General features: G+C 39.7%; 1 protein-coding gene across 3 annotated transcripts in view; it reads right to left on the bottom strand.

Annotated features, from left to right (window-relative positions):
• Positions 1 to 3,454: 3,454 nt before the first annotated feature.
• MPP2 (MAGUK p55 scaffold protein 2) overlaps positions 3,455 to 19,398 on the bottom strand; it is a 34,865-nt gene continuing 18,921 nt past the window's right edge. Inside the window, exons 1-12 of one of the 3 annotated variants that reach the window (XM_063459277.1) lie at positions 18,952 to 19,016; positions 16,670 to 16,761; positions 15,526 to 15,678; positions 15,070 to 15,219; positions 14,748 to 14,975; positions 14,129 to 14,260; positions 12,028 to 12,133; positions 10,020 to 10,088; positions 8,102 to 8,263; positions 7,668 to 7,870; positions 5,250 to 5,378; positions 3,455 to 4,185 (exon numbers count right to left, since the gene is read on the bottom strand). In XM_063459277.1, the coding sequence (XP_063315347.1) occupies positions 4,009 to 4,185; positions 5,250 to 5,378; positions 7,668 to 7,870; positions 8,102 to 8,263; positions 10,020 to 10,088; positions 12,028 to 12,133; positions 14,129 to 14,260; positions 14,748 to 14,975; positions 15,070 to 15,219; positions 15,526 to 15,678; positions 16,670 to 16,759 (1,599 nt within the window). In that variant the 5' untranslated portion in view covers positions 16,760 to 16,761; positions 18,952 to 19,016 and the 3' untranslated portion in view covers positions 3,455 to 4,008. Of the gene's footprint in view, positions 4,186 to 5,249; positions 5,379 to 7,667; positions 7,871 to 8,101; positions 8,264 to 10,019; positions 10,089 to 12,027; positions 12,134 to 14,128; positions 14,261 to 14,747; positions 14,976 to 15,069; positions 15,220 to 15,525; positions 15,679 to 16,669; positions 16,762 to 18,495; positions 18,747 to 18,951; positions 19,017 to 19,398 lie in introns of those variants that run through there. The other 2 variants (XM_063459275.1, XM_063459276.1) reach the window with 2 other exon arrangements.

The raw sequence follows: 19,398 nt of genomic DNA, 5'->3' as shown, positions 1-19,398 counted from the left end.
CGAGCCTGGAGCCCCCCCATACAAGCCAGCTGACAGATCAAAAGATCTCCTTTCACTGCTCTTCATAAATGCATCCTCACACTGACACACACCCTGTCACACTCACCCACCATACCCTGCCACACTCACCCCTTCACCTTGCCACACTCACCCCTTCACCTTGCCACAGTCACCCCAAGACCACAGGTTTGCAGACAGTTATTAAACAACCTTGAAATTACATAAATTCCTTAGATTTTTATAATTTAAGATACTAGACCTTTAGCTGGTAAAATAATGTATCGTAATATTGTATGCTGCAGGGACACTCCACCCCCCATAAGCACTTTAACTTGCTGAAGTGCGTTATGTGTGAGGAGTGTGTTCTCTCTTTCTCATTTTACAAATAGTGAAGATTTCAATTGAAATTGACACTTTTGTAAATTAAACTTGTTACACCCCCTCTCTGTCACACAGCTACATAAGAAAGCTGCATTGTGAAGTCTTTGATTACTTCCTGGTTGTTTAGCTCAGTGGAATTAAACTCAGATGCAGCCAATTGGACAGTGATTGGACAGCTAAAGAAAGTTTGGGCGGGATTAGTAGGGGAGGGCTTGCCAAGGCTGGAGACAAGCTGTTTTTAGATGTACCCTTAATGAAAAATACATAAACACATGCATATTTTCATTGAGGGTATATCTACTATTTGTTTATGAACTACATATGTTTACTGAAAATTGTAATAATTATGCAATAAGTATATATTTTGTATATATTGTATGTGCCATGAGTACCTGTTTTTTCTTGACATGCTTGAAACTTTTGTGATTTAGATATAGCAGGTTAAAGAATTTTTTTCATACAATGAACAATTTTTATAATATAGATTTCTCTTTATTGAAGTGCAAAATTTACAGCACAATACATTCTACATACACAAGGAGAACACACTAATTACATGGTGAGAATATATGTATATACATTTCTCCTATATATTTGGCAGTGTTATGCTGTGGAATTCCCATGGTTACAGAATTATTTAACACACACATTTAACCTTCAGAATTGGATTCTCTAATAAGATCCCAAAAAAATGTTCTGGAAGACACTATACAGCAAACATTGTGAAGGGACCAAACGGTTTCACTTTACCAAAGCTATTATGGACCCTTTCTTGACTGATGACCAGATTTGCAGAGATGACTGTCATATTGAAAGGAATTTGTTAAACCTTTTGCCATGGATTGATTAATGTAGGTTAAACTGATACATGTCTACCAGCCAGGTCCATCATGTATTTTTGTGGACAAACATCTGATTAAGAGTCTGTCGGAAAAAGCTTTAATCGTGCAAAAGCTATACAAAAGTTGATTGTGCTGTGTTTTAACATGATCAGATCAAACATTTCCTTTGACTAGAGCAGTGGTTCCCAAACCAGTCCTCATGGCCCACCAATAATCCAGGATTTATGTATTTCCCTGCTTTATTCTAATGGAGATACTGTCAACACCTGGATGGCTGATGGGTCTTGATTGAGGACTTGTTTGGGAAACAGTTGTCTGGAAAGCTAGGAGGGGAATGTTTGGGCAAAATGGGGAATGGCATCAAATGAGCTAAATGCCACTTTCTCCACCCAGACGAGCTATGCCTCGGAGATCCAACATTGGTCTCCGTACGGAACCTGGGGGTAAATCTAAGCGGCTCAATTATGCACAACGATACCTCAATTTGAAGAATACAATAATAATAATAAACAGATTTTTAATCAGAAAATGTGCCTTTAACTAATCTTAAATTTTAAAAAAAAAAGTTATACTAATAAAGGTGGCGAGTATAGATATTAGTAAACAATATAGTAAAAACAGATCCTTTGAAAAGTCCAATATTTACTGTTATGCAACACCTTTCAACTTAAGAGTGAAACACATACTGCAGTACAGCCCTGCCTGGATTACCTATCTGGCCATGAAAGGGTCCACAGTCAGCTTTTTCTACAAAGTAACTAGTAAACAGATAGGCCCCTCCCACAGCGCCAAGATAACTGGAGAGACCAATACGTCAAATTAGGGGTAGAGAACACTGCCATTCATAAAAATAGTGAATTATTGAACTTACGTAACATATTAAACATAATAAGTACTTCTGTGTTAATACAAAAGTAAAAACATTAATATAAGCATAGCAATACATTACGATTCCTTTAAATATTATGATGTTTAAAAAATGGCAGCACAAAAAGTTGTCAGGCTGTTATTATAGAGTACAGGAAGAGCCTTATGTTATTGTAGTAGTGATGACATGCTTTGGTCACTATATTAATTACCTATAACATCGACTGAGTCTCTTGAGGAAAGACTAAAATCAAACGTTATACATCAACATCAACATGCTGACAATTTTCATTTGAGACCCAGGCTGGTGAGATAGCTCAGTTGGTCAATGCACTACCTGTAATAACTTATAAAACATCAGATTTGTGGTTGGGTTGGGTTGTTACCTCTTGTATTGCCTTATCTAGACTAAGGACCAATGATTGACCCTCTAACTCCACTGTGAGCAGATGGTGAGTAGCTAAATAGCAGGTAGAGGCATTAACGAGGTTTATGATTGGAAGGTCAAAAAATGAGGGCCTTCTAAAGAAAGGGGTAATAATATGGTACTTTGCCTCCTCATTTCCCATCCCCCTCCATTGTGATTGGCTGACTAATTTTATATTGAAACACTTGGTTGGGGGTAAGAACAGTTGTTCTAAAATTTGATGACCAGAAGTTTTGGAGCCCCCAGCTTCATAGTTACTGGTAAGAGGTAGCTAGGGACCTACGGCAAGTATATTGGAGACTGTGTGTTTCTTTATTACTGGTGCCAGATTGTGCAGTATTGTAGTTAGTGGATTTGAGAACCCCATGGTACTAGTTTCTATAAATGGTGGGGCTTGGAGTGCAGGATCAGTAGAATTGGCAAACCATGATTCATCCTCAATAACGTGTCAGGCTTTATGGTAGTTTTGTGTTCATAGATCTCGTTAATGGACCTGCATGTTAAATAAGTCCTGCACAAATTGACAAAATAAAATCGGTTACCACACATAAACTCGGTCCTTGAGTAAAAACTGCAGTCTGGGATTTAGGCCCAAGGATGATACTGGGGAAGACTTGCAAGACTAGCAAAGGACAATTCCTCCCCGGGACTCAAGAATAGAGAGCTGGTTCTATCTCATTAGGGCAATTTGTTTGTTGTTGCACCACCAGCCAATATCTATCCAGCTTTGATGATACTGACAAAATCTGGATCACGTGACTTGAGAACTACGTTGGGAACCTCTTTTATAGTGGAATAATATGTACACAATATCAGCTATGCCTGCCTTGAGAGCAATTTGGCAATGGATCATGACAACAAAGTGCTTCCATTATTATAGTTATTAACAAGAGGAACACAACCTGAAAACTTCCTGTAAGATGAATGAATTATATATATATTATATATATATTATGGCAGCTTTGGAGCTTTTTAGATTTTTAACAGTCAATAAAATAATTAACAAGGTCCAGTATGCACAAAATAAGAAAAGGATTTTTAGGTTTACCTACTATTAATGTTTTTGTGTGTAGAAGCCAAAATTCAACGTTTAAGTGCTCATTTTATTGTATGTGTGATGGTGTGTTAATGTCGTTAAGTGCTGGGAGTGGGAAGACATTTTAAGAATGACCTCTCCCTGTGTTATGCTATTTTGGTGTTTAAGAGAAACAGAAGGGTAAATTTACGTATTCATAAAACATACGAGGGGAACAAGTGAGACAGATCATAAAACAATCAAAAAATAATAATAATTAAAAAAAAAAAAAACAATCAAAGGATTCAAGAAGGGTGTAATCTGAAAGGTATATAGGGATGAGGATAATCATAAAGGGCATGAAAAGAAATGCAACCATTTAAATGAGCATGACCCAGCTGCTAAATGCAGAGGCCATAATTAATATGCATACTATGGCTCTGGAGAGGTATGAAGGTTGGAATGACTTGGGTACACTAATAGACCCAGCTGACTGGAACCCACTGAGGCTCAGAACGCAGCTTCTCCAAGGCAACCAGAAGGTCTTGGAAACTCTGGTCCAGATCCGAGTTGACCAAACTGAGGTCAAAGTAATGGCCATAAGCCTGATGTAGACGCTCACTCTCCTCGACAATCCTTAGGAGTTCGGAATCCTGTAGGGGTAGAATGAAGAAATGGAATACGGAAAGTGAGATTGGTTAGAGGGAGGGTGGGAATAAGTGGATAATAGTGGAGGAGATAAGAGTATAAAAAAAATAATAGAAAACTTTAAGGATTAAAGACAAATGGTAGAGTTCATGAGAGCTGTCAGAAAAACTATTCATAAAAAAGATAAAGTGGATATGAGTTAAAATGGTGGCGGTGAATGAATAGCTGTTGAACAACAGGCAGAGAGAGAGAGAAAGAGAGAGATTGGAAGGACTCAACAGAACAGAGATGTCAGAGCAGTGGTTCTTAATCTCTGGCAAGTGGCCAAATATGTCTCTCCATGCTGTTTCAGTGGGCTCTTAATGGTCAGAGAAGACACATTAAAAGTATCAGGTTGCTGGCAATGGCCCACAGTGAGTCTTTTTCTTTAGTGACACTGTCTTCCCCAGTGAAACTGAGAACCTACCGATCCTGGGAAGAGTTTAATTAAGGTATTTTGCTAATTCTGTTTAATGACTCGGGTACACTAATAGACCCAGCTGACTGGAACTCACTGAGGCTCAAAACGCAGCTTCTCTAAGGCAACCAGAGGCTCTTGGAATCTCCGATCCAGATCCGAGTTGAAAAAACTGAGGTCAAAGTAATGGCAATAAGCCTGCTGTAGACACTCACTCTCCTTGACAATCCTTAGGAGTTCAGATCACTAGATACAGCTGAAGTGGTAGAGGTTAACACAGTAAAGGAGTTTAAGCATGCGTGGGATAGGCATAAGGCTATCCTAACTATAAGATAAGGCCAGGGACTAATGAAAGTATTTAGAAAACTGGGCAGACTAGATGGGCCGAATGGTTCTTATCTGCCGTCACATTCTATGTTTCTATGTTTCTATGTTTCTATGTTTCTATGTTTCTATCAGCCCGTTAATGGCATGAACATAGTTTGGGTCCCATACAAGGTTAAGAACCAATGAGTTCTAGGTTGGCAAATGAGAAAAAAAAGAGGGGTGTACAGATGAGGGCAATAAAAGAAACAGAATGAAAAGAAACTGATCACACATTTCCATACTCACTGACAGCTGTTTGCTAGTCATACCAGCCTCCACAGCGGACTGATTGTTGGATTTCAGAGTATCAAAGTCAGGGGCTCCGATAAATACAACGTAAGGTACAAACTCTGCTGTCCTCAGGACCTTCACTGCCTGTGGGAAAATAAAAATAAAACATATATGGTGGTTGGAGAGCAAAACAAAAATATAATAAAAATGAAATAAAATCAAAAGTGGACTATAATAACATAGAACTGGAATAGTAAATAATATAAAAAGTCCAAGGTATGGATACCTTGATTTTATTTCATTTTATTATTTTTCTGCATATCTACCCTGGGATTTCTTTCCATTTCCAGCTGGAGTCCTGGTCATCATTTTATTGTGGAGATATGCTGTTTTACTACGGATCTATTGTAAGTGCAATCTGTTTGAATACATTTTGTTATCTTTGCAATCTGCACTATTCTTCTTTTTCTTTCATCTATGAGTCTAAGAAGAAATCATATTATCGTGTATATTCTCCTTTTATACATCTTGTGGGATTACCATCTGTGTCCACTGCTATCCAGTCCCAATCCATACATCTGGTCTCTGGTTTGGACAGTACCCCTGAAAGGGTGACAGGTGTGAACATAACTTCTCTTTTGTAAGTTCTCTACCACGTGCGCTACTTATCCTATTCTCATACTTCACCATATTTTGTATTTTGTCATTTTGTAGATTACACGTTCATTATCAGCCATATCCAGGTTGTATTGTTCTGTACCACCCTCTACTAGTGTATACTACCCTTGGGGTTATATACACGTCTTGTGCACGTATTCTGTATAGTGTGTGTGAGGTACAATTTTTTTTTTGGGGGGGGGGGGGGGGTTTCTAGTGTGCTATATAATAGTAGGCATATTCTTTTGTATCATTCTTACAAATCTGTGTTTACCAGATACACAACTTCATCATTATTTAAGAAGTCTTGTGGACCCTTGGACCACACACATAGCTCAATTCCTTGTCACCACTCCCTCTCATTCCAACCTCATGGACAATCTATACAACCCTGCTGTCACTAATTATTATTAATAAAATATTTTTATCAGGAAGGACATGCTCAGATTTCTCTTGTTTTCAATGAAGTCGTAAAATAACGCATTTTGATATAAATACATTAAAGTATAGTTTATTTTATCAGCATTATACAGTTATGTGCCCATATAAAGAACCCTGACATTTTTTACCTTTCCATTTTAGAATGATTTTACCTTTGTCGTTGATGTGTTTGTGTAATAAAAGGCAGGGGTGTTACTTACCACCTTAAAATCAATAAAACTGTCGGCACAATAGTATTAATTAAATTAACGTAATTTACATGCATACCTGCCGACACGGACATGTGTGAAGCTTAGAAAATATGCTTAGACAGTATGGGGCAGTGCCAGTCATGCTCGTGACTGCAACATTAAGCATCCCAGCAAGCATGCATGCCAAGATGGAAGACAAAACTAAACGGCATCCAACAAGGGTAGCAAATGTGCAGACATCTTTTTAACATTATTTAATAGAGACACATCAAATTTTGTGCACACGTCTCTCAACGATTGCTCGGTGCCGACAAATTTGTTTCTATAAATTAATCAGGCACGCCGGCGCATTTTCATGAATTAAAAGGGCAAAATCATAGGCAAATGAGAATAATTAGCATGAAATGCCATGGATGTGCCATTTTGTGAGGCAGATATTATGAACTTGGCATGAAATTATTTAAATTGAAATATATACGGCATTGAATTGTCGATAAAAAAAAATTACATTAGTAACAGCTACATTCTTGTGATGGATTAAAATATGTTCTTATCTTAAATGTGATACTTCAATGAAGACTTTGTCCCCGGTGAATGCTTTTTACCACCTATGGTATTTTCAGATCTGGACGCCTTCAGAGAACTTTTCAGCTCCATTATACAGAGCATATATACTTTCCTGCTTTGGATCTGTTTAACTCTTATTGGGATTTTTTAATTCCATTTAAAAGGTAAATAAAAAAACAAACTGCAATATTTAGACCAAACTGTTATATGTATATTATATAGTATGTTGTATTTGCATATAACCAAGCTATTTACCCAGATTTGTTTCACTCCATCACAGTATCTGATATTTTATTTACTTCTACCCCTATTTGCCTGTATGGCTTCCCTCTACCTCCAACTACCTACATGCATCCCCCTAGCTCTCTGCGCCTGCACTCCTGCCCTCCTGCCCCTCTGTCTACCTTTATTTATTGTCCTCTCATCCTAACCTATATCTGTCCTTTCTATTTCTGTTTATTTGTTCTTGTCCCCTTCCTCTACCTATATCTATCTTTTAAGATTTAAGAAGCACTTCATATATAGGATCAGCGGAACAAAAATGTCTATTTCATGGTATTTTTGAGTTTTCTCTAACCTGGGGGTTGACATCCAGCACACACATTTTCCCTGAAGCCACCACTTCCTGGATGGAGCTGATCTTAGTACCATACAGGTTGCCCTCGTACTCGCCATGCTCCAAATAGCGGCCAGCCTTGATGTCCTGCTCCATCTCTGCCCGTGACACAAAGGAGTATGACTGTCCATCCCATTCACCTTCCTTCCTTTTCCGAGAGGTATCTGTGAGGAGTTTGAAAGGTAAAAAGAGTCAACAAGAGAACAATTTAACCAAGAGGCTTCTCTTTGTCAAAATGAGAAGATTTAATTTCAGTATCTGTGATGCCCGTCCCATGGTAGTAATAAACTTCTCATACTTACATGTCTAGGTCACCAAACCAAAATGTGTTGGGGAAGAAAGGCCTAGGCCCTAGGAGCACAGTTCAAATATATTTGTGGTTCAATTAAACTCACATGGAGTTGTGGTGCCATATCTAGCTGAATCGTGGGTCAGCAGTTTGTTCTTCAAGCTTCGTCTCCCCACTCCCTGTGCACCAATCAGGATCAGAGTCTTCCTGCGAAAGGGGGGCATTTTTGCGACCTCTTCGTATATCAGAAGCTCATGGCGGTCAAACTCTGTGATATATAAATAACAAGCATGACATGGCCTTGCTTCAGCTAGTTATGGTTAAATATTCTCAGCTGTTTGATTGTAAAAGAAATTGAGCACTACTCATTGGAGCTTGTAAATTGCAGTCAGCAATGTACTACCCTTTAAAACTCCTGACTGCAACTACTCAAAATCTGCATTCTACGAAACTATTAAGAAAACAAATCTTAATTTACACTCAGCGGCCATTTTGCTGGGTACCCCAATTCACTATTGCTACCTCAAATATCTAACTAGCCAATCATGTGGCAGCATCTCACTACATGAAGCATGCAGATATGGTCAAGTAGTCCACTACTTCAAATCAAATATAAAAATGAGAAAGAAATTAGATTTCGGTAACTCTGACTGATTGTACAGACAAATAATAATAATAATCTTAAGCAACTTTGTGATGTTATGTCAGTATGTACCCAGAATCTCTAAAGAATGTTGTTGAATCCCCGCTAGAAGAATTTAGGTTACTCTGGGGGCAAAGACTTGTCCTGCTAAGTATTACATAGTGACAATGTAATATGGATTGAAAACATAGCTCTATCAATTGCAGCCTTTACATATACCGAAATGTCTGTCGATTTAAACATCTCTGTATTTGTTGTATTAGTAAGATGTACCTAATAAAGTGCACACTGAATGTTTAACATCAGTGATGTTCTGTCATTAAAAAGACACTCCACTGCCCAAATCATAAAAAAAAAAACCCAAAAAAAACAATGAAAACATTCAAATATGCATTGTTTTCATTGGGGATATATCTAAAAATATCTTGCAAAAGCTGCATATTATTTGTCTGCAGCCTTTGCAAGCCCTCCCCCTCTAACCAAGGCTAGAGTTTCTGTGACTGTCCAATCACAGGCTTCCCAATGCAGCTCAATGAGAAGTCTTTGCAAGGCAGGTGCTCTTGAGTTTAGAGCCACTGAGCTAAACAAACCAGGAAGTAAAATGAGCGGTTGTCTGATTGACAGCCAGAGGGATGAAAAATGTGAACTTATAAAAGTGCTGATTTCTATTGAAATCTGTGCTTTTGTAAAAAGAAAAAATAGTTCACACAAAGTGCTTTAGAGATCTGGAGTGCACCTTTAAAGGGATACTATAAGTGCCAGGAACTATAGCTCCCTCTGTCTCTCCCCTCACTTGCAGCCATCCCCCAGTTCATGGATAGGGGGTTAAAAACCCTTTATTTACTTACCTGATCCTCGAGCCGATGTCCCTCTGCGCTGGGTCTCGGCTCTGCCTTCTCCAACATCCCACAACGAGCTGGCGCTGGTGCGCATGGTCGGCAAATGCTGCACGCGCTTTTGACCTCCCCATAGGAAAGCAATGAATCAATGCTTTCCTATGGGGACAAATCTGACGCTGGATGTCCTCATGCCGACAGCAACTGGAGGCAGATTTTGTGCTGCAATGCAAACATTGCAGCACTAAGTGCAATAGGGACACTGCACCCAGACCACTTCAATGAGCTGTAGTGGTCTGGGTGCCTGTAATGTCTCTTTAACATAGACTGGATATTATATATGTAAACTTTAATAGAAACTGCTGACACTTAATAAGTGTGACTTCATAGTATCTTCATGGACCAAATAGGAATCAATTTGTGGTCTACGTGTCCACAAAAATAATTATTATATGTAGATGTTTATTGCATAATTGTCTATACCTATTACTGCCCCTTTAATTGTATATATCGATGTTCATATTAATTCATATGTCTTAATTTACCTGCATTTTTAGTGGTGACATACATAATTCTTTTCTTTTTCTTTCCACCAATACTTCCACACAGAGCACCTAAAGAAGTACATTCATTTACATCAATAAGATGTTACACAAAGCACAATTGCAGTTTGGATATATATATAAATATGTCCTCTTTGACAGAGTTCTGTTTTTCTTTCTGTGTAAATGTGTAAACGAGTAGAAAAGAGTTAATTATCATTTTAACCAACCTTTACCAAAATTCCAAACGCTACAACAAAGATGGCAGGACGCAATTGTGCATAAGAAGCACATTAGAATAGAAAAGAGTGACAGAGGGATTTGGGCCCAAATAGGGACTGTCCTCCTAACTTGGGACACTTGGGAGGTATGGGATATAGGTCCTTTGAAGAGACAGGTGATCCTCAGTTAAGGGTATTTTTAAATCCATATGTTTGCTGGTGCATTTGAAAGGATAGTACATAGGTTATTTGTATACATCTTTGTTGAAATGCTATGTGTATTACATGTTCCTATTGGGCTCAGTGCCTCAATGAACTTGGCAGAATTTAGTAGCGTTCACCAAAACAAGTGCCACAGAACTACTTTTGAATAGCGCAGAGCTGTGTCTGTGTGGGCAAATTAAATAAACTAATTCAAATCAGTGCCCAATCTTTTACTTTACACAGAATTTGAATCAGCAAAAGCATTAAAAGTCTTAGTAATATTTTTTTTTTTTATATCCAAATATTTTTGGGGGAGATTTGTCAGTGTGTTTTGTTCTAAAAAGTGCCACAAAAATATAAAAAGGGAGAAATCACCAATGCTCCCTCCTGACGGCCTCCTCCTCCCACGCGGCTTAATTCTATCTGGGAGGAAGTGACTCACGGCAGTCACTTCCTCCCAGCCTGCTTCAGTAAAACAAGGGGGCACGGTCACGCTGTTAAAGGGCCACAGCGCCCGACCGAACCCTCTTAGTGTGTGGGCTCCCGGTGCAGCCGCAGCACCGGCGGGCCCATGGGGCAAATAAAAAAAAATTGGTGTACAGCGGGGCCCACGGGGTAGCTGCTTTGGGCCCCCCAGGAGTAAGTGGGCCCGGGGTAGCTGCCCCATTTGCCCGGCTTTAAAGACGGCCGTGTTTGTACGTTTTTGCCTGTTAAATGCTAAGAAAATAATATTTCCCAGCATGCCTCTGTCAGTGTTGATTAGCTTTTCATTTTCTATCATCGACATGTTGTATTGGAGAATAAAATGGACACAGTTGGTGATTAAGATGCCTACTTTAAAATAATCTTTGTCTCTTAAAGGCCGAGAATTCCCATTAAAACATGGTTTATTCATGTATTTTTTTCCCAGTTGTCAGGTACACTTAAAGTACCGTATTTACTCGGATCTAATGCGCACCTTTTTTGGAAAATAAAGTTTCAAAAAATTGGAATACACATTAGATTAAATTAAAACTGGCAAATTCACACAGGCGAATTCCATTCGGGCGAATTCACACAGGCGAATTAAAACTGGCGAATTTACACAGGCGAATTCCATTCCGGCGAATTCACACAGGCGAATTAAAACTGGCGAATTCACACAGGCGAATTCCATTCCGGCGAATTCACACAGGCGAATTAAAACTGGCGAATTTACACAGGCGAATTCCAGTCCGGCGAATTCACACAGGCGAATTAAAACTGACGAATTCACACAGGCGAATTTTGTTCCTGAAAGAGGGCTTAAGAAAAAATAGGCTTAACATGCAACAATAAAATTGACATACCATCAATGTATGAGGTATGGCAGTAAACATTTTCATTGTAGCACAATGTTGTAAAGTAGTATCTTGTATAAATGCATATTACATTCGCCAGCAAAAACATTTTTCAGCTTCCAGGTTTCAAAAATTGAGGTGCGCATTAGATTAGAGTAAAAAGGTATGTGTCGAAAGAATGTACTTAATTTTGCTCTACAAGTTTTAGCAGGTTTTTAATCAATGCACAGTGTTTGCAGCAAAGGTCAAGGGTTAAATGTTACTGACTGGAGTTTGGGGTTAGTTCTCCGTCCCGTTTTACGAATGCTTTCCTCTTCTCTTCTAGCAACTGGCTAGGTATCAACCCAGCACTGCCACCCTTTACCAGACAGGCCTATGTGGATTAAACAGAAAAACAGGTGACGGAGGGAAGTCCAAGAATGCAAAGAAGAAGAGATAGCAATGTGCGTGGTAGAAGAGCCAAGAAAGTTTGCAAGGGCAGGATATAGAGTGTGAACATGGGGGAAACAGGTTTAAGAGAATGAGGAGAATTAAAAGGAATCAAGACTTAAAGTACAAGATGAAAACAAAGTTGGGAGACTTATCAAAGCAAAAAACGGTGCAACTTTGGGGCAAAGTTCTAAACAGAAGCCAATATAATATCTCAAAGCATTTAAAGCAGCCTTCCCCAAACTCCGGTCCTCCAGTTGTTGCTGAACTACAACTCACATGATTCTCAGCCTATCTATTTCATTCATAGAATCATGGGAGTTGTAGTTCAGAAACATCTGGAGGGCCGTAGTTTGGGGAAGCCTGATTTAAAGAGACACTATAGGCACCCAGACCACTTCAGCTCATGTAAGTGGTCTGGGTGCAGTGTCCCTGTCAGCTTAACCATGCAATTGTAATTATTGCAGTTATTGAGAGACTGCAATAATGACCTTGCAGGGTTAACTCCACCTCTAGTGGCTGACTACCAGACTTTTTGTCTCCTAACTGACTGACAACGTCCGCTAAAACCCCTTAGGAAAGCATTAATAGCATTAATGCCGGCAATGCGCATTAGGTCCCCGATGTCGGGGGAGGAGGAGCAAAGGCAGAGCCCAACCCAGCGCTAAAGGACTTTGGAGCTGGATTTAGGTAAGTGACAAAAGGCGCAAGCAAGGGTGCACTATAGGCTAGGACAGGGATAGGCAACCTTCGGCACCCCAGATGTTGTGGACTACATCCCCCATAATGCTCTTACACCCATAATGCTGGCAAAGCATCATGGGAGGTGCAGTCCAAAACATCTGGAGTGCCGAAGGTTGCCTATGCCTGGGCTAATAATACAATTTTGTATTCCTAGCCTATAGTTTCCCTTTAACACTTTGCACTCAGACGAACACATGCTTTGCCTTGATAAATCTCCCTCAATGAAGGGAACTGAGTGAGCAAGTTAAAAGAGACAAGTCAGATGACTGAGTAAAAATGTCAATTACATTAATAGAACTGTGGGACAAAACACTCACAGTTGTCTAAAATCACAGACGGTGGTGTACAAGGGGAATTTTAATAAATTCATCGCTCATGCCAAAACTGGGAAGAATAACTTAAGAGGACAGGCACCAATACACCATTTATGCATTTTATATCTTTCGGCCTCAATAATTAGTGTATTTTGCATGTCCAACTTTGTATAGATTTTTGCAAAACCAAAAAAATTAAATGCTTTGCAACTTTCCATAGTTTACCCCTTTTTACGCTTTGTCCAACCTCCTCCATTCTAAAATACTTCCTTTGTGCTTGTTACTGTATTCCCTTCCTGTCCCTCCTCCTAACCTGCTCTAATAACATTTGTGTACAGGTCATCAAGAAGCTCAACGTACTGTGCGAGCACGTCTAATAATGCACTTGCACTGTGCTGCATGGTTTTCTGGTGCTTGTTTCCTGGTGTCCCCAGATGTGGGACACCAGGGAGCTAAAGAAGGATGGCAGGACAGGATTCAGAAATCAGGACTGTCCCGTTGAAAGTGAAACTGTTGGGAGGCCTGACAAAAGATCTTGATTGACCAAGCAATTTCTTGCCATAGAAACCATTTGTTGATATGTGGATTAGGAGAAAACAAAAGAAACCTTAGAGTGACTATCCTGTGCACGTATTATTATTTTGGATTGGTTGTTTTTACATATTTTTTTTATACTGTATTATCTATACAGTGCATTAATAAAAATTGTGTTCCAGCCTGGAGTATTTAAAGGAACAAATAGTTAATGAAAGAAGGGAACTGAGTGCACAAGTGAAAATAGTGGTTATGGTGCTTGAAGTGCTCCTTTAAACATGTCATGTCCGTGTCAAGAGAATACTGACCAAATAGATTGGAATAGGATGTTCGCACTAGTCACTCACTTGCCACCAGTTGGGGTCTTCCTGGTTCACAATCTGGAGGAGGTCTCCTGCCCGAAAGGCCAACCCAGCTTCCTTGCAAGGGATTAGGCTGTCTTTTGAAGGGTCGTAGCTAAAGTGACATTTTACAAATACCTGTAGAAGAAGAATTTAATGATGCATTAAAAAATATAATTATATTTCCCCTATGCTTTGACAGGTTTAAGACTCTGATTATCAGGGTTCCCCCTAGAGGATCACCTCCAAAATTGTTCTATAACAACGTTCTAGGGTATTTAATCCTTCTAAACACTGGATATGTTATCTATGGCACTGCTCAAAATGTCCACATGCCCACTAGTCATTGGCAAGTGAAAGTTCAGCCCTGGCTAATAACAATTCACACCAGATGCATGTACCATGGACTCTCCATGCTTGCAGTGGCGAGTAACTTTTAGGCCAGTCTAGTAGCATAAGACTTGAAATTGTAAGTCCTAATCTCTAGTATATGCAAAGTCACCATGGGTAAGGCAAGTGGGGTCATGCCTGAGAAATATGTTAAGATGTCAAAGCTTATTAGCACTTGGGATATCTCAGTTCGATAACTATGTGAAAATAAATGCAGCCTTCTTCCAGAAGCTACCTGCCGCAGAGGGTGCTGCTCCTGGTAGCTGGGAAGTATCTTCAATACCACGCTTCCACTGGCTTCCCGTAGCATATCTTGCAGAGCTTGAGGGTCACTTCCTACTTCCCTGCCATTCACCTCTCGAATCACATCCCCTACATGTAACAGACCTTGCTGGTCTATAACTCCACCATGTAGAATCCGAGCAATCACCAGCTCCCCTCCTTCCACACGGAATGTTACACCCTACAGGAGTGGAAAAGGAAGAGAGTGACAAATGTCAATGAGAACACAATTGTTCTAGTAGGACAAGCGGTACCTGTAGTGATGTTCATCTTACCAGATGTTCCCCAGCACTCTTTCTGACTCCCACCATGCGTACAGCATCTGGTGGGACAGGCTGGTTGCTTAGAGTTGGATCCAAAAGTGGACTGGGTGGTGGGGTCTCGTAGTTTTTAGATGCCACAGAATCATGAGTCTGTAAAAGAGACTGGAGGTAGAAGGATGGGGTAGAGAAAAAGTTAGGGAGACAAAAGTTAAATTTAAGAACACAAATGAAAGAATACAATTTTAATAATTGAACAAATCAGACAAAAAAGGGACAGAATAGAATTGAAAAGAAGATCCCAAGAAAAAAAAATGGCCTTTGGTGAGAAATTAAAGGCAATGCAAATAAAGGTAAGAAAAGTAAAAGTGAAGGAAAAACTTGATGAAAATGACAAAAAAAAAGAAAAAAATATGATTTTGAAAACGAGTGAAGATTAGGTGCATTAAAGGCTGTCTACCGATCTACTACCTGGAAATGGGGTTCCTGCAGGATTCGCTGCAATTCAGCTGCTGCCCCACTTGGATCTCTCATTCCTGACATGTCCTGGAGAATCTCCTGCACCAATTGCAGGTTGTTCTCTCGCACAGCTTCCAGGCGAGTCTCTTCCATTCGCTCATGAGCCTGGACAGAGGGCAACAGATACAGGAGTTATGTCGTTGGGGAGATGGGTTGAAGGTGGAGGATGATGTGTACAAGGGTTTGGCAGGAATACCATAAAATGTTAGAGAGGAGAGGACAAGAAACATATTATGAGTAGAAAAAAAAAGTGTGACCAATGGGGTATAGTGTTTAATAGGTTACAATACATTATGGGAGTAAACAAAACTAAATTACATATAACTACACTCAACATTGCCCAGTTGTACTCTCTAACCTTTCACTAGATGCCTTCACTTTCACTCTACATTCACTTTTCATTCCACATGCACGTTAAATTTCTGTCAATTCCTGTGTTGTTGCTCTTTCCACAGATAGCTCTGCCATGTATTAACATACTATGTGAAAATTCTTGGGATTTTTTATCCTTGCAATTTTTTTTTTAAGCCTGGAACTATTCTTGAGCTACATTGCAATGGCTAGCTGACTTCCTACAACAGTTTGAACTTTAAATACTTACTATGTAATACTTTATAAACTGCTTAAGCCATATTGATAATTTTGAGATCAATTTGGTACTCAGTGTTTTTGTTTTCTAAAGAGTTTACTTAATGAAATGTATCATTCCTGTCATTATCATCCTTTGGACATTTGGGGCTTCTTTGTCCATCTTCTAAAATATTTGACTCTTTATTTCCATGATAACACATAACAGGGGATGAGGATTCAAATTAATATTGCTGCCTAGCTTCCACAACTTCAACAATTGAATCTTGTGAAGAGCAGGTGGGCCATGAGTGGAGGGAAGAGGAAGGAGGGTGTAGAAAACTGTTTGAAAATGTTTCTCAATTCCAAGATGGCTTCATCCATGAATGAAATTGTGCCATCTTCAAAGTCTGCTTAGAGCTGTATATTCATCTTCTATAGATGCTTTCTAACCTACAATGCTCTACATTTTTCTTCCTTTAACTGGCTTTATTTGGGCCAAATTCGACTGTGTCTGTCAAGTACTCACCATTGGACTCTCCATGATGCCTTTAAGAAAGATTAGATCCAAGTCAGAAGAAGGCGGGGTGTCTGCAAGTGTCTGAAAGACCCGCTCCATGGCTTAAGGTTCGAAAGAGAGAGACGAAAAAAGACAGAGAAACACTATTATTATTTTATTATTTATATAGCGCCATCAGATTCCATATCAAAAGCATGCACGGATACTTGGAACTACCTTCATAGCTTGAGGATTGGTTCATTAATGGACATCAACAGAATGATTCACTAATCTCTGAATTTTAAAAATTTAAATTTGAATGGCAAATTTAAAGCTAAAACAGCTGATTTCAAATCTTCAATTTTGCCTTTCTGATTTAATTAGCTAAACTTTGGAATAACACTGCACATATACTTGCAGCACCTGTGAAATTATTGACACAGAATAAGGTCTATGATTGGCCACTAGAAAATATATGAAAGTGTACCAAAAATATAAATGTATCTGGTACGTCTGAGAAAGTTCTTTAGCTTTTCAAAACAGCAATGGCACACACAAGGAGTCTGAAAGCACATGTAAAACCCGCTGAGACTCATCGAGATACTATGACAATAATAAAAACATTAGATGGCTAATTAGCCAAAATCTGTACACTCATCATGTCAGCCAAATGAAGAGCAATGATGCAAACATAAATTGCAGTTGTAATTAAATTGTGCAAGATGTTTTCAGTAAAGTTTGTGTGTTACCACGTAAAGTAGATGTGTGATGTTGTAGGGTAGATAGTTACTGTATGAAGGTTGCTGAGGTTCGATGTTACCATATGGTGTAGATAGCAGACGGATAATGTCCATTATGTGAGACAGAAGCATGTTGAAAATTGCAGAAGCTCAAATTATAATGTAGCTGATTACTGTAGGCTAGGTATACTTTGGCACTCCAGAGTTTGTGGATTACATCTCCGCTGAGGCTTTGCCAGCATTACGGTTGGAAGAGCATTATGAGAGGTGTAGTCCACAACATCTGGAGTGCCGAAGGTTGCCTGCCCCTAGGGTAAGTCAGTATAGTACACAGGCTGTAGCCTTGTGATATATAATTATTATTACTCTATGCTTAGTCACTATATACAGTAGCAGATACAACATGTACAGGGTGGATTTTTCATTAACCATAGGTAGAAGATGCTGGGGACTGTACAGGGTAGATGTTACTTTGGGAAGTAAAGACAGGTGTAGAGACACAAATCATGAAGGTGACCAAGGTGACCTTGGTGGGATTGTGATTATAATTAGGGGGTGCCTGGGATAGATTGTAACTTTGAAGTGTACAAGGACTATAAATAGTCCTTATAAAAATTAACCTGTCTTTTATGGTAGTTATAGCATTTGGCCCTTATGGAAGCACGTATTCGGTGTTGGAGAAGGAGGTAAATAATAAATCCCAAAACATTGAAAAAATGGAGACCCCGTCTAGATAGGGTGGTCTGGCGATGAACAAATAATGCATATAACACAACTGTGTTATTTGAACTCTAAAAGGGGTAAGATATTATGGAAGGATCACAGGTACTTGAGTTGGATAAATGATAAATGCTGGGGTTGTATAAGGGCAGATGGGTGGGACATATAAAATAGAAACTGTACGAGAAAAATGCTTCAATATAGGAGTATGGGGGAGTACGGGTTAGGAATTGCAGTGGTAGGATTGGGGAGGTGGAAAAGGTACCTAGAAGATGCAGGTAGTTTGGTGACTTTATGATTCAGGTGAGGTGGAGAGATGGGGAGGAGGGGAAGGGGGGCTTCTACGAAGTGTTTTGGGGTATATAGGGAAAAATGGGGAGGTTAACATTAAGTTACCTTCTCTGTGTAAGTCAGACTCGTCTGCAGAATCCAGAGACACCCCCTCTAGAGAGACCCCACATACAGGACTGGCCATAACAGGGAGTAGCTTTCTTCCTGTTCCTTAACTCTATTTCCCCCCTTTTTTTTCTCTGTGTCTCTCTGACCCTTGCCCCTCACACCTTATCACTCTAGAGGTTCTCCTTCACCCACTTCCTGAGACTCACTCTGCCTTCTCCCAGTCCTTCTCCCTGCTCTACTCCTACTGTCTGAATCACCCTCCCCCTGTGTCACCACACCAGCCTCCCCAGCCAGAAGCTGTGGCTTCCCAGGCAAGGAGAGAGGAAGTCAGATAATGATACACAGGGATGGGGACAGATATGGTGACAGCTCCCAGCTACTGAGGATGTATAATAGACATTTCGCCCTTTCAGACCATTTTTAGTCTCCGATAAGGGGTTAAATAGCTGTTACCCGTAAAAACGCCAAATAATGAAGAAAAAGGTGAACATTTCAGGAGCTTCTGGTGGGGAGGGGGGAATCAGAATAATTCTTATCTATTTCTCTATGTTGCAGGCACTATTCCACAACCCCCCCACACTTTGTCAGGGCCCCTTTAAGGCTCTGGTGCTTTGAGCATCACTGCTAGTTTCCATGGTAACCCAGGGATTATACAGGATGGGTACCAGCCTGCATGCTAGGAGCTTTAACCCTTGGATTCCCTGAACTTAAACATCCAGATTTGATGAATGTGTACACATTTCTGCTATTGAAGTGAAAGAGCGCAGCTAAACGAATGGATAGAAGGACAGACAGAGAAATATAGGGCGACAGATGCCATTAGTGTTATTAAAATATGATGGCAATCTATATATATATATATATGTGCTAAAAGAGCTATTCTTTTGGAATTGGATGTTG

Source organism: Pelobates fuscus, chromosome 6 (genome assembly GCF_036172605.1).
Source record: "Pelobates fuscus isolate aPelFus1 chromosome 6, aPelFus1.pri, whole genome shotgun sequence".
NCBI classification, from domain to species: Eukaryota; Metazoa; Chordata; class Amphibia; order Anura; family Pelobatidae; genus Pelobates; species Pelobates fuscus.
Note: the sequence above shows the minus strand (reverse complement) of the source record. Positions and strands in the feature narration are given on the sequence as shown.